Source organism: Theropithecus gelada, chromosome 7b, assembly GCF_003255815.1.
Source record: "Theropithecus gelada isolate Dixy chromosome 7b, Tgel_1.0, whole genome shotgun sequence".
Classification (NCBI taxonomy): Eukaryota; Metazoa; Chordata; class Mammalia; order Primates; family Cercopithecidae; genus Theropithecus; species Theropithecus gelada.
The window spans coordinates 36,733,600-36,748,776 of record NC_037675.1 but is presented as its reverse complement, the minus strand read 5'-3'; the positions used below and the strand labels follow the sequence as shown (position 1 = coordinate 36,748,776).

At 33.9% G+C, this 15,177-nt stretch overlaps 1 protein-coding gene and 1 pseudogene across 12 annotated transcripts in view; both read left to right on the top strand.

Moving 5' to 3' along the window:
* The window catches only part of RALGAPA1 (Ral GTPase activating protein catalytic alpha subunit 1), a 278,210-nt gene that overhangs the window by 108,004 nt on the left and 155,029 nt on the right, over window positions 1–15,177 (top strand). For 4 of the 12 annotated variants that reach the window (XM_025392196.1, XM_025392200.1, XM_025392195.1 and 1 more), the window contains exon 17: window positions 12,482–12,649. In XM_025392196.1, coding sequence (XP_025247981.1) covers window positions 12,482–12,649 — 168 coding nt within the window. Of the gene's footprint in view, window positions 1–2,280; window positions 2,422–12,481; window positions 14,027–15,177 lie in introns of all 12 variants that reach the window. The other 8 variants (XM_025392194.1, XM_025392197.1, XM_025392198.1 and 5 more) reach the window with 4 other exon arrangements.
* On the top strand, window positions 8,733–8,933 carry LOC112629637 (annotated as a pseudogene).

The following is a 15,177-nucleotide window of genomic DNA, read 5'->3' as shown; positions in this document are numbered from 1 at the left end:
AATTAGATTATAAAATTGTTGGTGACTTTCTCAAGAAGGAAAGAAGCTAGCAGGAACACTGGAATAGGGTGAGATTCTGACATTTTGTATATGGGTTGTTTTAAAAATACACTTGATCTTTAATACATAACATGGTAAGCCATACACTAAAGACAAATTGTTGCCGTTATCTTAGCATATTCCACGCTTCTGTATTTTTTACATACAGATTGTTCTTAAAGAATCCTTAATTTTATTGACATTCATACATTTTTTTAATCTGTGATTATCTTTTTCCAGTTATAAACTATGAAATGCATTTAGTTTTTGGTTAATGTTTGTTTTTACTTTCTCCTCCGTATCTTCACAGCCTGAAATTGTTTTTCAAATGATTAAGCTGGACTCCTACTCAAATATAGATATTAAGTAAAAGTAAAAAATTATTGCACTTATATGTGGTAGGGAGTAGGGATTCAAAGATCGGAAGATACGGTTCTTGCATTCGAAAAGTTGGGTAAGCTGACCTAAAAACATACAGTCCACGAGAAATAGATTGTAAGCTTTGCAAAAGTGGGAATTCTTGTTTGTTTTTGTTTATTGCTGTGTTGCCAGTAAAGTAAATAATTGTTTGGGAGAGTTAGAAAAGCCTCTCAGGGACTGGGCATGGTGGCTTATTCACGTAATCCCAGTACTTTGGGAGACCAGTATGAGAGGGTCGCTTGAGCTCAGGAGTTCGACACCAGCGTGGATAACATAGCGAGACCTTGTTTCCACTCAAAATAGAGGGAAAAAAAAAAAAAAAAAGCCAAGCATGGTGACACATGCCTGTGGTCCCAGCTACTCTGGAGGCTAAGGTGGGAGAATTGGCTTGAGCCGAGGAGTTCAAGGTTGCAGCAAGCTATGATGATGCCACTCCTGCCTAGACAGCAGAGTAAGACTGTCTCAAAAAAAGAAAAAGAGAAAAAAGCTTCTCATATGAGGTAGTACTTCAAGTATGAAGGAGTATGTCAGGAAGAAAGAGACACCAAGGACATTAGCAACATACAAAGACATGATGTGACGGTGAAAGAGAATGAAAATTTTAAGGAACATTGTAAAATTCTGAGTGATGGCAGCATGGGAGGACAGTAAAAGAAAATAAAGTCTTACTGAGTGGTAGCTTGTAGGCAAGTCGTAAAGGCCTTGTGTGCGTTGTGTAATAATCTAAGGAATTTAAACTTCAGGGAACCAAGTCTGTCCAGTAATCAGGGAAACTCAGGAATTTGAAATGATGTTAATATTCAAACTATTTATTTTACCACCATTGCTATTACACTGGATATTATTCAATATTGTTTCTTTCAAGTCCTTGATTCATGTGTAACAATAACTATAACTTAATCAAGAATCCTTGAAATAAATGTTTTTTTAAAAAATCTCTGGGAAGTATAAACTTGATTATTTCCAAGTGAACTATAATTTATCTTTAATTTTTGTGAACTAGGGACTCTCCTAAGAAATTATCAAATACAACTACAAATGCAATTTTTAAAAAGTAATCCAGTTTAAAGCTATCTTTGAAAACAATTTTGTTTTTGTGTTTATGATTTGAATAAGCATAAAATTATCTATTTGTATCAAGAACCCAATTTTTCATGCTGTGCAAATTGTGTTTTCTATAAATGTTTCTATGTAAAAATTTTAATTATACTCTTATACTTTATTATAAAAGATACTGATTTGATTAGCATTCTCTTCCCAGAAACACATACTAGCCATGAGATTAAATCCTTTTGACTATGAATTACCTGAAAATTTCTAAGAAAGACCATTGAGTGATTTAGAAAACTTTGTTAAAGAGTATGAAAGTAGGAATGATTTGTTCTTATAATTCAGCCTTTTTAAGAAGAATGGCTCAGGATTGCCTAGAGATATGCCCAAATATTGTTCCAAAAGTTTCTTTGAATTATTAATATTGAGTTATTTTCAATGTTTCCATTCAGTGAATTTCTCAACCCTTGGTTTTGAGAACATAATGCTAATTAAAGTGTCTGCTGTTGTTTAATGCTATTCCATTGTAACTGCTAATAATAGCATTTTCCTGCTTTATATAAAAAAATTATATTCAAAATGTTGTGTGTGTTCTCTGATTTCTTTTCTTACAGCTTGCCAGTATTTGCCGTGCTGAAATGTTTTAATTTATAATTTCCTTCCTTTGTACCTTTTAGTTTTCTCTGTTGCTGCTTTTTCTGTGACACGAGCCTTTCATTATAGTCACTCTTCTTTTTTCCTTCCCCACTTCTTTCTTTTCCTTTTTTAAAGCCATGAGAAGCCGATCCATTGGTGAATGTGCTCTGCCATCGGCCTATATACGCAGTGCTAAAAGTGCTCCTGTTCTGATCCATACTTCCAAACCCTTCTTGCCTGATATTGTTCTCACTCCCCTTTCTGATGAGCTTTCAGGTAGTGCCACCTCTGCTAATTTCTGCACCACCTTTTTCACTTTTTAATCCTCTGCTTTCAAATTTTGCTTAATCAAATAAACTCTTTAAAGTTAATTTCTTTGGGGGAGGTGTGGGAAACTGGGAAAATGATTGAGAAATCAACATTTTGAGTTATTTGAACTCTAATGCTGTCCTTGCAGTTCATTCTGGAAGTGCTAAGTTTAGTGCTGTGCCAATGTCCAGTATTTTTGGTTGTAAATGGCCAATTTTTTTTTTTTTTTTTTTTTTTTTGCTCATGTTTTTTTCTTCCTCTCAGGTGGTTAAAAGAAGTAGTAGTATATATTTATATCATAGATGTCTTGTAAAAGATGACTTAGAAAGATAATCAGCACTGACTTTTAATTTCCCATTGTTTTGACTGACAATATGGTAAATCTTGAATAATTTATTCTGTATTGTCTATAGGAATGGAACTAAGTAAGGGCAATCAGTATTTGGGAAAAGTATATCATCTAAAAGTTGCTTTGGAATAAATCTTTGTATTTATATTACATGTAATCATATATAGAATTCTAAGGACTCACTCATTTTTAAACCATTCTGTGAAGCCCTGACTTCCAAGGAGCTTCAAAACCTGCTTAGCTTTCCGGTTCTGCCTCAGGTCCTTGGTCTCCAGTACTGGGACGGTCTGCTCTTTCATTAAATTTTAATTAACATGTAATAAAATGCGTAGATCCATAGACTCAGTTGAATGAGTTTTGAAAATTGTACACACCCCTATTAACCATCACCACAAACAAATTATAGAACATTTCCACTACCTCGGAAAGTTTCCCAGTGACCTTTTTGAGTCAGTCACCATGCACTCCTCCCCTCCACACAATTATAACAACTTTTTGCTGTTCATCACCATAGATCAGTTTTGTTTAAAAAAAAAAATTTGGGGCATAAATAAAATCATACAATGTGCAAATTGTGCTAACTCAAAGAAACCTACTTGTTTTGTTAACTTTGGAACCATAATATAATTAATTATAATGAAATTGGAGTTGATTTTTCAGTTTAATTGATGACAATAATAGAAAAATTGGCCTCAACCCAAACCTTAATATCCAGTAAGTATTGATGGATGATGAATGGATGTATTTCACACCAGTAAAATTAAGCAACCTGAATATTTTAAGCTACCAGTGCAGAAAATTAGTAAGATTTAAAAATATGTAGATGTGACAATATAAATTTTAATAGATGGTAGGAAATGGCACACAATTTTGTTACATATGATGCTTAGCTACAAATAAAGAATTAGAATATTTTTGTCTCTTTAGTTCTCCATTTAAGCACTGTACCTCCTTATGTGAGTAGCACAGATTTTGGCTGCTTACATCAAAGTATAATCTAGTTACTTAAGATGGCAAACAATGTTTCTGTTCTTAAAACTGAATCAGATACAGCTAAAAGAAACTCTGGGTTTTTTTGTAAACTTCTCTTGGATACATTTTTTGCTCCTAGCTTTTATAAAAGACATACTTAGAACATTTAATGCAAACCGTTCTTGACATGTTTAGAAAAATTAAAATGAGCTTTGGCCACTTCCATTATTATTTTATTCTATTCATTTATTTATATTAAGTACAGAATTTGAATTCTCTTGGCCACTAATTCTTAAAAGTTTGATTGGATTAGACATTCCGCTACTGTCTTAAAAAACTGTCGAAAGATTTATTTTTTTCTCAATATCTTAAAGGATTTACAGAATTTCTCATCTGTAACTTAATGTTTTGGCAAATATTCATGTTAAGTGCTAAAACATTTTTGAATAGCTAAAACAAAGATAAGGTTGTTCCTTTCAAAATATTTTAGATTGGTGCTATACCCAGGATGAGAAGTTCTTATTTCAGAATTCTTGTTTTGCTGTAAATACATAATTCAGAAAGTTTACCTTTTTTATGCTTTTATGATTTAAACATTTATGAACACTGTTTGAAAGGAATTTTCTAAATGGCGGTTTTATTTGTTGTATTCCTTTTCCCCATCTGGGATAATATGCTTTCTATGATAAATTTAAAGATTTAGATGATGTTGAGACATCAGTCACTAAAACAAAACAAACTTTATATCTGATTATCAAAATAATGTTCATTTTAGAAAACATGGATTACATGGAAAAGCATATGAAAAATATACATAATCCTCCAAAACCAGTGATAATTTATTGACGACTTCAGATGCTTTTACTGCCAGTTTTTTATGCTTGTGTACATTTAAAATATAAAAACATAATTACAGTTAGCTTTGAATTAAAAATCATGTTTTCTCTTAGAATTTGAAAGAGGCAAGGAACCTGCCACTTTAAAATAGCAGCAAAATCCCTCCTTTCCTGATAACTGACTTGTGAATGAAGTCAGGACTTTTCAAGCTGATGTAAATTTAGAATACTTTCCAGGAGATGCAAATCGGTGCATAGAGGAAAAGATTAAAGATTCATAGTGCAAATCAACATATTAAAGACCCTTAGAAAACCTGTTAACAAAACTGTTGGCCTGGCGTGGTGGCTCACACCTGTAACCAGCATTTTGGGAGGCCAAGGCAGGCGAATCACGAGGTCAAGAGATCAAGACCATCCTGGCTAACGCAGTGAAACCATGTGTTATTGATATCCTGTGATATTGATATCCTGTGCCATTAAGGTTCCAGAGAGAACCAATATGAAAATTAAACAGGATTAATCTTACAACAGTTTACATTGTAGAAATCTAAATTATTGGATTGGTTTTTGCCTCTGCAATTCTTAGAGGCAAATTAAAGGCTTGGAGTTTTCTTCTTCAGGTGTTAGGTGTAGAGCGAAGAAGAGAGGAAGAGATAAGAGAAAATGTAGGGGTTATAAGAATAGAGATTTGTAAAAATAGTACTAAATTAAAAAACAAAAATCACCAAAATCTTAGATCATCAACCAGTCATACTTTTTAATTGCTGATGTTTCTTCCAAGATTTGAGTAAATTTTACTTTAGAATAGTTTAATGTACAGAGAATTAATAAGAAAGTGAACTGTATGAAGGGGAAAAAGTAAACGGTTTTTCATGCTTTTGTAGCTCTCCCTCATGTGAATTAGCTTAAACGAACTCATAAAATATTTCCTGAGTGTATCTCTGAAATCAGGAATCGAGGTTTCTTCAAGTACTTCACCAAAAAAAAACCTCAGTGAAACAAATCGTAGACAATCTACTTCTAGCTTACGGTTAGAAGTAGAATTTGTCAGAAAAATATTTTTCGGATACTTTCAGATAACAGGAGAGGTAAAAGGAAAGTCCTTTTAAATCCTTTTTTTTTTTTTTTTTTTTAAACGTACTAATTCTATGAGAAAGGACCATGAGTTTTTTAAGTATTAAGTATCCTGCTTGGTTCCCAGCCCTTTTTTCCTCCTCCAGTGTTCTTGTTGTAACTGTCTGTACTACCTGCACTGTTGTAAGTATGATGCTATATGATAGAGCTTTATATACAGCTATAGACTAGTGTAGTTGAACAGTTGAGTATTCTTGAAGAGTTAAAGTTTTTTTTTTTAATTTGCTCTGTTACTTAGGCTGTAGTGCAGTGGTGCGAACATGACTCACTGCAGCCTTGACTTCCCTGCCTCAGCCTCCCATGTAGCTGGGATCATAGGCACATGCCACCACATCTGGCTAATTTTTTTATTTTTTTATAGAGACAGGGTCGTAACCCAGGGAATTTCTGAACATGAAGTTGCCCAGGCTGGTCTCAAACTCCTGGGCTCAAGCGATCCTCCCCACATTGACCTCCCAAAAGGCTGAGATTACAGGCATGAACCACCACACCCAGCGCTTAAAGAGTTTTTTTTAAGTTCTGGGGACCAGTTTGAGGGCACTATGTCAATGCACTGTTTCTTAACATCAGACTCATCTATAACAGCTTGAAAAATATGTATCAAATTTGATACAATATGTTGGCTTGCACAAACATCTAATATAATTTATTCTGGTGTCTGGACAAGTTCACTCCTTGGCCTGCCTCTCATTGGCCTTTGATAATCACTTATTTGATAATTACTGTGCTAGATTGTATACGTTTGGTAACCCAGCCTGACTCATTTTCTTGATAAATGTTTAAGAGAGAAGCCAGAAATCTGAATCATTATTCTTAAGCAAATTGCTTTTACTGCCAAAAGTAACACTTTAGTGAAAAAAGGGATATAAAAGAATATAAACATGGTAGGCAGCGTTATGTATACTTCCACACATGTTTCTTATTATTTTCTAATCCAGTACTATGAGTTTCTCATCCTGAAATTAAGCTTACAGACCCAATTTCTTTCAACCAGTTCCCAAAACTTATTTGTCATTTTTGTTGCTATTGGACTCTGGTCTATCTAGGCTGTAGTATGTAGACTGCTAATGTTGGGGACCGATCTCTTTTTATTAACAAAGCTTTATTATTTGAATTGAGCTCCTTATACTTCTGTTTTGTGGCTATTATCAACCAAAAATAAAATGGTATGTCTCACAGGCCTATCCTTTTCCTAAATTCTGCCCATTATGGAGAATTTTTCATCTCATCAAAAAAGTAGGCCCTTCTTTATACAATCAAGAATTTTTTCCTGTCATCGATGTACAACAGGATATTAATATTTTACAAATTTTTCACTTGTAATCTGCTGATTGTAGCGTAATTCCAATTAGATTTTTTTTTTTAAGAGATAGGTTCTCACTGTGTTGCCCACGCTTGATTGCTGTGGTGCCATCCTAGCTTACTGCAGTCTGGAACTGCTGGGCTCCAGCAGTCCTCCCACCTCAGCCTCCTGGCAAATTAATTTTTTTTTTCCTGGAATAATTTACGTTAATTTTTTTGAGACAGAGTCTTGCTCTGTTGCCTAGGCTGGAATGCAGCGGTGTGGTCTTGGCTTACTGCAACCTCTGCTTCCTGGGCTCAAGCAATTCTTGTGCCTCAGCCTCCTGAGTAACTGGGACTTCAGAAGCCTGCCACCATGCCCAGCTAATTTTTTTAAATTTTTGGTAGAGATGGGGTTTCACCATGTTGGCCAGGCTGATCTTGAACTCTTGACCTTAGGTGATCCGCCCACCTCGGCCTCCCAAAGTGCTGGAATTACAAGTGTGAGCCACTGCGCCCGGCCTACATTAATTTTTAAAAAAGAACATCTCAGGAAAATGTGAAGCTAACTTAAACATGACATTATATAGCATACTCATTAGCAAAATACTATACTTTTCTTAACATAAAAAATGTATTGGTAGTTTATGTTAAGAATTTTAAAATCAGGAAAACAATATTAGAATAAAAAAGAAGATAGTCGACTGGGCTAAATTTTAGTAGTTTAAATGAAAACTATTGAGCTTGATTTGTTGCTTATAAGTCTTTTCATATGATTACAATAATGTAAAAACTGCTTTGAATTACCTACAAATTGAACATCTAATCTTAAAAAGATAGAATTTTAATAGCCTCTGTTAATAATATTTGAAAATAGATGCTCTATAGTTTTTTTTTTTTTTTTTTTGCTGTATATAGTTTTTACTTACCTTAAAGTACATTGCCGTTGTTGCCCAAATAGACAAAAACGTAGGTAATTAGCAGAAAAAAACTGAGTTTCAAAATGGCATCAATTTCTATGTAAACTAGTTTAAATGATATTACGAATTCAGGAGCCATAAAAATATTACTGATAGCTAACATTCGTGCTTAATCAGTAAAATAATTTAACTTTAATAAAGGGGATTTTGGCACTTGATTCTATGCATCATTTCAGAAATTATTAAAATTTTCTAGTGATATGGTAGTATTTTAACTGAAGAGGTTTTTTTGTGAGTAACTAACTTGCTTTTTACCAATAAGCAGCTACATTTTTTTTTTAAGGTAAGCTTTTCTTCTACCAGTATTTATTAAGCCCATACTATATGACAGGTCCTCTTTCAAGCAATAGAGATATTGCAATGAACAAAACCAAAATCCTCAAGAAACTTAAATCTAGAGGAAAGGAGTACTTTTTTCTTAACCTTTTATAAGCTGGTAGTATACTTTAATGTACAGCTTTCCTTTCAAACTAACAAAGAAAACTTTTTGAACAAAATATTTCTGGGGAAAACCCGGTTTTTAAATCTAGAAATAATTGACACACTTTAATGCTAAACAGTATTAAGGAAACCCAGAGATAAAACTTGACATTTCTGTAACTTTATAGGCTATACAGGAAGCATTTTCTCAATGTGCAAAAGCAGGTTTTGTAAATCACTTGAAAACATTTTTATTGTTTCACTCATTAAATGGTTTCTAATGCTTTAGATTAACATTTAATTGAAAAGACTATACTTTCAAGCATAATTTCTAAGGTGTGTTACTAGAGGAGTTTCTCTGAACATGTGAGCACTGGAATACGGGAAGAGAGTGTGCAGTGTTCTCTTAGTGTGAAACGGACCTTTGGTGTTGCTTTGCTGCAGCTGCCATTCGCCTTGAGTGATCATTCTTCTCTTCCTCCAGGAGAGTAAGAGAACACAGTTGGTTTCCCTTAAGAAAAAGAAAAGAAAGAGAAAAAACATATAAGATTTTATTTAAAAGCTTTCATTTTTAAGTTAAAATATAAGCAACATAATTAAATTGTTTTGAGGGCATTTTTATTTAAACCTGATGCCACCATTATTTTTAGCAATTCAATACAAAGTTTTTTTTGTTGTTTCCTTCTGTATAATTTACTAACATTTGTTTTAGTTAGATTTTTATTTCTAACATTCTTAGCTTTATAGAGGTAAATCACTATGCTGCTCTATGGGTTTTTTAAAATTCATTTTGTTTATATTGAGATATAACCAAAGCCTGGCTTTATGGTTTCTTAATAATGCAATTAATTTTTACCAAGTTTTATTTAAAAATTAATAAATTATTTCATGAGTACAAAACATATATGATGTATTATTCAAGAGATTAAGAGTAAAGATTAATTTCTGCCTTACTTTACACCACAGCTCCTCACTTTGTAGCTGTGTAACTTTGGGTAAGTCACTTAAACAGTTTCTTCGTTTATAAAATAGGCGTAGCACCTACTTCATGGGGTTGTTGTGAGGATTAAATGAATGATACGTCAGATGCTTACAAAAACACCTGGCATATGGAAAATACTGTGTATAGTTTAGTTATTATTTAGTCTTTTTCTCAGTAAAGTTCAGCTGTAATGTATTTGTTCAACTAATGTAAGGCTTGTTAGAGTCAATTAAGCTTAATTCAGGTGCCATTTGTATTGACATAATACATCCCTCTTGATCTGAATTTAGCATGAAGTTGATTTCATGTCAGTGTTATTTTCTTCTTTGATTTTATGTAATTAGTATTGTTATGTGCCATGAAAGAACTATATTTAAAGCTTAAGACTTTAAAACATTGTTTAAATTTAAATTCTCCAATACTACAATATTGGTAGAAAAAATCCAGCTACATTTTTTTTTAAGCTGTTTCCCTCTTAAGCTTGCATAGAAGTTTTAGATACTCATATATGGTAACAAAGTTTTAGGAAAAAAAAATAGGCTGAAATACTGGTTAAGTTTTCTAATATACAAGATGTGAGGGCTGAGTTTAGGAAGGAATTCCTAAACACAGAACATCATAATAATCTTTCCTGGCTTCTTTAGAATGGAAAAATTGTGAAATATCAATAAAAGAAATTAAAAATTAAAACTAATATTTTACTTTTTCTGACATTCATATATTTGTTAGCATCATAATGTTTTTATGATTTTAATCTTTTGAAATCTTGATTTTGACCTTTGGTAAAATTAATTCCAAGCTATAAAATTTGTAAGAATTCTTATAGAACAGCTATACAGTCTTTATCCTTTGCTGAGTTCTTTAGAATATTGTGTGGAAAGAAATTTAGAGTGCATGCTGAATATAATCTCTGTCATTGAGGCAGAAGTTCTTATGATCCCTTATGGCAGATGTAAAAAACTGAAATATTTATGTTTGTCAAGATGCACAGATATGAGTTAGTTATCTGCTGTATTAAACACTTAATAAGTATAAGTGCATCAAAGTGAAGTTTGTAAGCAAATGTTTCACTTTTCATTTAGAAAAATTTCTGAATGGAGTGCATGAGGAAGAAAAACAATGTCATTTTTTAAAGTTGCACATTCCCCTCAGTTTAAGGACAAAAGGTTAATTGTTTCAGCTTCAGAAGATACTATATATTTAACCTATGTTGAGAGCCTACTAGTGTATCACCAGGAGTATACTAGAATCTTGGCATAATACAAACCTCTGTTGATCTCAATTTAGTATAAAGTAGGTCCGTTTGGACCTCATACAAACAGGGTGGTATAAATGAAATTGCAGGAGGACTAGCCTTTTTCAGCCATAGTAGCATGGATCCCAAAAATACTTCGAATGACTATCTCCATTTTATAAATGAGGAAACTAAAAGTCTAGAGTAAGAATCAACAAATTACTTTGTAATCTTGGACAAGTCACTGCTTTGCCTCTGGATCTAAAGTTTCTCATTTGATTGTTCAGTTATAGTTCTGTTTCATTTAACTTTTCTGCAAGAAGCCTAATAAGTAGCAACAGCTGACTTTTTGACCCTGTCCTTTCTTCATTATATTTTGCTGACTTCTGAAAACAATGTTTTTGTTGTTGTTATTTCTGGGTAACTTACAGACCATGATGGATTCATAGACATTGTATTTTGCTTTCAAAATTCCTGTTGAGAATTTGTATATACCTGAACAGTTAAATGATTATTTCTTCCTGTGATTTTCAATTTCATAAATATTTTTGAGGGTTTACCATAAACTTAACACGAAAGGCAGTGAAAATAATGCGGTGATATGCAACACTAAGCCTGTGTCTCAAACTTTTTTTATTGTAAATTTGATAAAGTAATTTAACCTCTCTAGGCTTCAATTTTCTCATCTGTGAGATAAATTAGATAATCTCTCTGTGAGATAGTTAAATTAGATAAAGAATCATCTATAATTCTTTTTTTTTTTTTTTTTTGAGATGGAGTTTTGCTCTTGTTGCCCAGGCTGGAGGGCAATGGTGTGATCCAGCTCACCACAACCTCCGCCTCCCAGGTTCAAGCAATTCTCCTGCCTCAGCCTCCTGAGTAGCTGGGATTACAGGCAGGCACCACCATGCCCAGCTAGTTTTGTATTTTTAGTAGAGATGGGGTTTCTCCATGTTGGTCAGGCTGGTCTTGAACTCCCGACCTCAGGTGATCTGCCCACCTCAGCCTCCCAAAGTGCTGGGATTTTGGTGTGAGCCACCATGCCCAGCCTATAATTCTTAAAAGGAGATGTATGAAGCCAGAGATAACAGTTTTTAGAGCTTGATGGTTGTTTAATGGAAAGGGCCAATAACAGGCAGGTAAAGTTTCTTCCTAGCAGATTTAAGTGGTGGTTTTGCCAAAAAACAAAAGAATACAATTGATTTTTAAAAAAATATATTGACTTTATTTGATGTCAGTGAATAAGATTTTAATACTGTTATAAAGTAAAACACCTTGGGAGAAGAGTTTCCTGACAAAGAGAACTTTAAGAAGAGGGTAGGGAGTTTCATTTCTAATATGTAATCAAACAGAGAAGCAAAATTTGAAGAAAAGATGCCTCTTACCTTTTTGGGGAGGAAGCTGGAGGATTTATTAGACCCTATAAGAGTCTACAGTGGGATACTTGGATCGGCTTTCTGTGTTAAGGTGTATTTTTTCTGCGTGGAACTTAAATAAGTAGGAAAAATTTAATGGCATTTGAGTTGCTTGATTTATTGGCACAGCTCTATCTTTATCTGCACTTCCAAATGTTTCATCATCTCACTGTTTCTATGCATGTTAACATTTTAAAATGTGTTTTGGTAGTTTTCTAATTCATTGACACTACATGCTATATTGGCTTGTGCCCATCATTTTTTTAAAAAAACAGATTTGTATTTTGATTTTTTTTCATTGAGCTTACAAAAACTCAGATTTTTTTTTAATTTTAAAGCATATGCTTTAGGGTATTATTGAAATTAATAATTATTTTTTATATTCATCTAGTTCTTCTCTACATAATTTTTTTTTCTTTTACAGATATTGATGATGCTCAAATACTTCCCCGCTCAACTAGAGTCAGACATTTTTCACAAAGTGAAGAAACTGGAAATGAAGTTTTTGGTGCTTTGAATGAGGAGCAGCCATTGCCTCGAAGTAGCAGCACTTCTGACATCTTGGAACCATTCACTGTTGAACGAGCCAAAGGTGCAGTTCCTGTCATTGACAGTTCATCCCGTCATGCACCAAGCTTGCAGAGTTCCACAGAGGCTTCTTCAATAACTAGATCCACTGAAAGCCACATCACTGATACTCATAGTAGAGAGTCTTCTCTGGAAGTTGGTGATAGCATATATGACCATCTTTGTCATTTAATAGGTCCAGTAGAACTTGCAGATTCAGCTTTTGAACAAATCCAGTACATTGACCTTGAAGGAGATGATGATCTTCTTTCCACCCTGAAAGAATATTTTAAGGAAAACCAGGAAAATCATAGTAAAAATGAGATAGGTAAAGACCCAGCCTCTCAGGAAGTGACTATTGCAGTAAATAGGGGTGAAAGGTTATCCTTAGATAAATTAGAATGCACAGATCAGGAAATTGAATCAGAAAATATCACCTCTTTTGTTGGGACTCCTGAAAACCTACAGTTTCAGAAAGAACCAAACTCAGCTGTCTTCATGAGTAATATCGCACCTAACCAGTCAGGCAGTTTTATTAGAACACAAATTTCTGAAAAATCTAAGCAACCAAACAGTGATAAACAGCCATCAGAGCCTAGTTCAGATAGCCCTTGTGATAAAGAAAAAAGGAAACATCTGTACAGACAAGCAGCTACAGAATTAGATGCTTGTGTTGATGTAACACTAGTTGAAAAGCTTAAGAGTGTGCAAATTAATGAAAAAATCACTGTCCCACATGTTATGCGTGCCAAGAAAGCAACACTAAAATCACCTGTTAACCGCAGAATGCCTCATGTTACAAGTACTAGCAAACTTTCTCCAACTAAAAGGAGCTTGTCTGAAACAGTAACTCATAGAGCCAAAATCATGAAAATTGCTACTAAAAAACGAAATAGTGTTCATGTTACTTTTAGGCCATCCACTGAGTCCGTTCAGTTTTATAATCCTCTGGAAAACAAAGAGGCTCCATGGAAGATGAGACTGCGGAAGCTCGGTGGCTTTAGTAGTGGTAGCAGCAATAGCAGCACCAGCAACACCCATACCAGCTCAAATAGTGCTACAGAGCTAGTAAAACCTGGTGTGTACAGACCTCTAGATACACTTGGTACTGCATCAGTAAGTAGTAAAACAGTGAAGGAATCCACAGAGATTCCCACCACCATATTACAAAAAGAAGGAATTGCAAGTAGTCAGTTAGGTAGTCGTAGTACTCTTAGGTCATCAAGTCACGAGGCAGGACTACAGCAGGGCTCCCTGGGTGGCGTTTATAAAACTGTTGTACATGCTCTTTCGAAGCCGAAGGCAAATGTTTCCCCACAGAGGCAGAACAGAATGCCACCAGAGGCTCCACTGAGGGATCTGTACAGTCATGTAATGGGCTATTTTGGAAGGAAAGCTGCAGGTGAGCACTAACAGTGTGCAGAGCGCAAAAGGAGAAAGACAGCACCAGTTTGGCTTAATGCAACTGAAGCAAGCTATAAGCAATCAAAAAGCTTTGGGATGGTCACTGCTTTCTCTCTGTTTGGTTATGCATGCGCCTTTTCCCAGCTGTATTTTTCCCAGCATAGAATGTTTATTTAAATTACTAATTTCCCTTATAAGGCATTTAGTTAAACCTCTTTGCTGCTGAACAACATAGGAAAGTGGATATATAGGAAAATTTCAATGACCCATCAAAGACTACCTAAATCAAGTATTTTTCTGAGTGTGTACCACAAGTGTGGAAATTAAGTTTACCAAGGAGTTATTATGCTTTCTTCCCCACCCCACTATAGTTTAAAAGGGCACCAGATACTTCTAATTGAATTCATTTATTTTTACTGCTGATCTATTTGGTTTTGTATTTTTTCTTGATAGAAAATATTTTGACAACTAACATAATAGAAATCAAGGTCCTACAGCCAGCACCAACATTATAGTTAACTATCAGTGATGAGGAAATTATTTCTTAAATCTCAAAGTGAATTTAATCACTTTTCATTTAAGCCATTTCCAAACATGCTGTAGGCTTTTAGTTTTGCATTCATTTATATAGAATGCAAGTTGTGTCCTTGAAACACTTTCATTACTTTCTTTTTTTCTGGGATTTTAAATGTACATAAAGGTTTCACAATAGCCAATCGTGATTTAAATATGGAACCTCTATGGACAGATAACAGAAAGCAAGATTATGGTAACGTTTTCTCTATCTTGAGTCAAAGTTAAAATAACTTTACGTATATAGACTATTAACTTTCAGCAGTAAGGTTGGTTTTGATTTTATTTGTTTTAACATGGTTTTGTTAGCATGATTAACAACGCTGTATAATGCATCTTGCATTGAGCCATTAATGCCACCTGAGGGCAGTATTTGACAGCTTAGCAAAGCCTGGCCAGTCATATAAAGATAATGGTATTTCACAGTGAGCTTCTGACCAGTGTATTTTCTTAATCTGAAATACTTTGTAGTTTATTAGGAATATAAACAGTGCTCATTTTCCTTTCATTGCAGAGAAATCAACTTTTCAATAGCATAGTAGTGACATAGATACCATATTATTTTCTGTAAGTTAG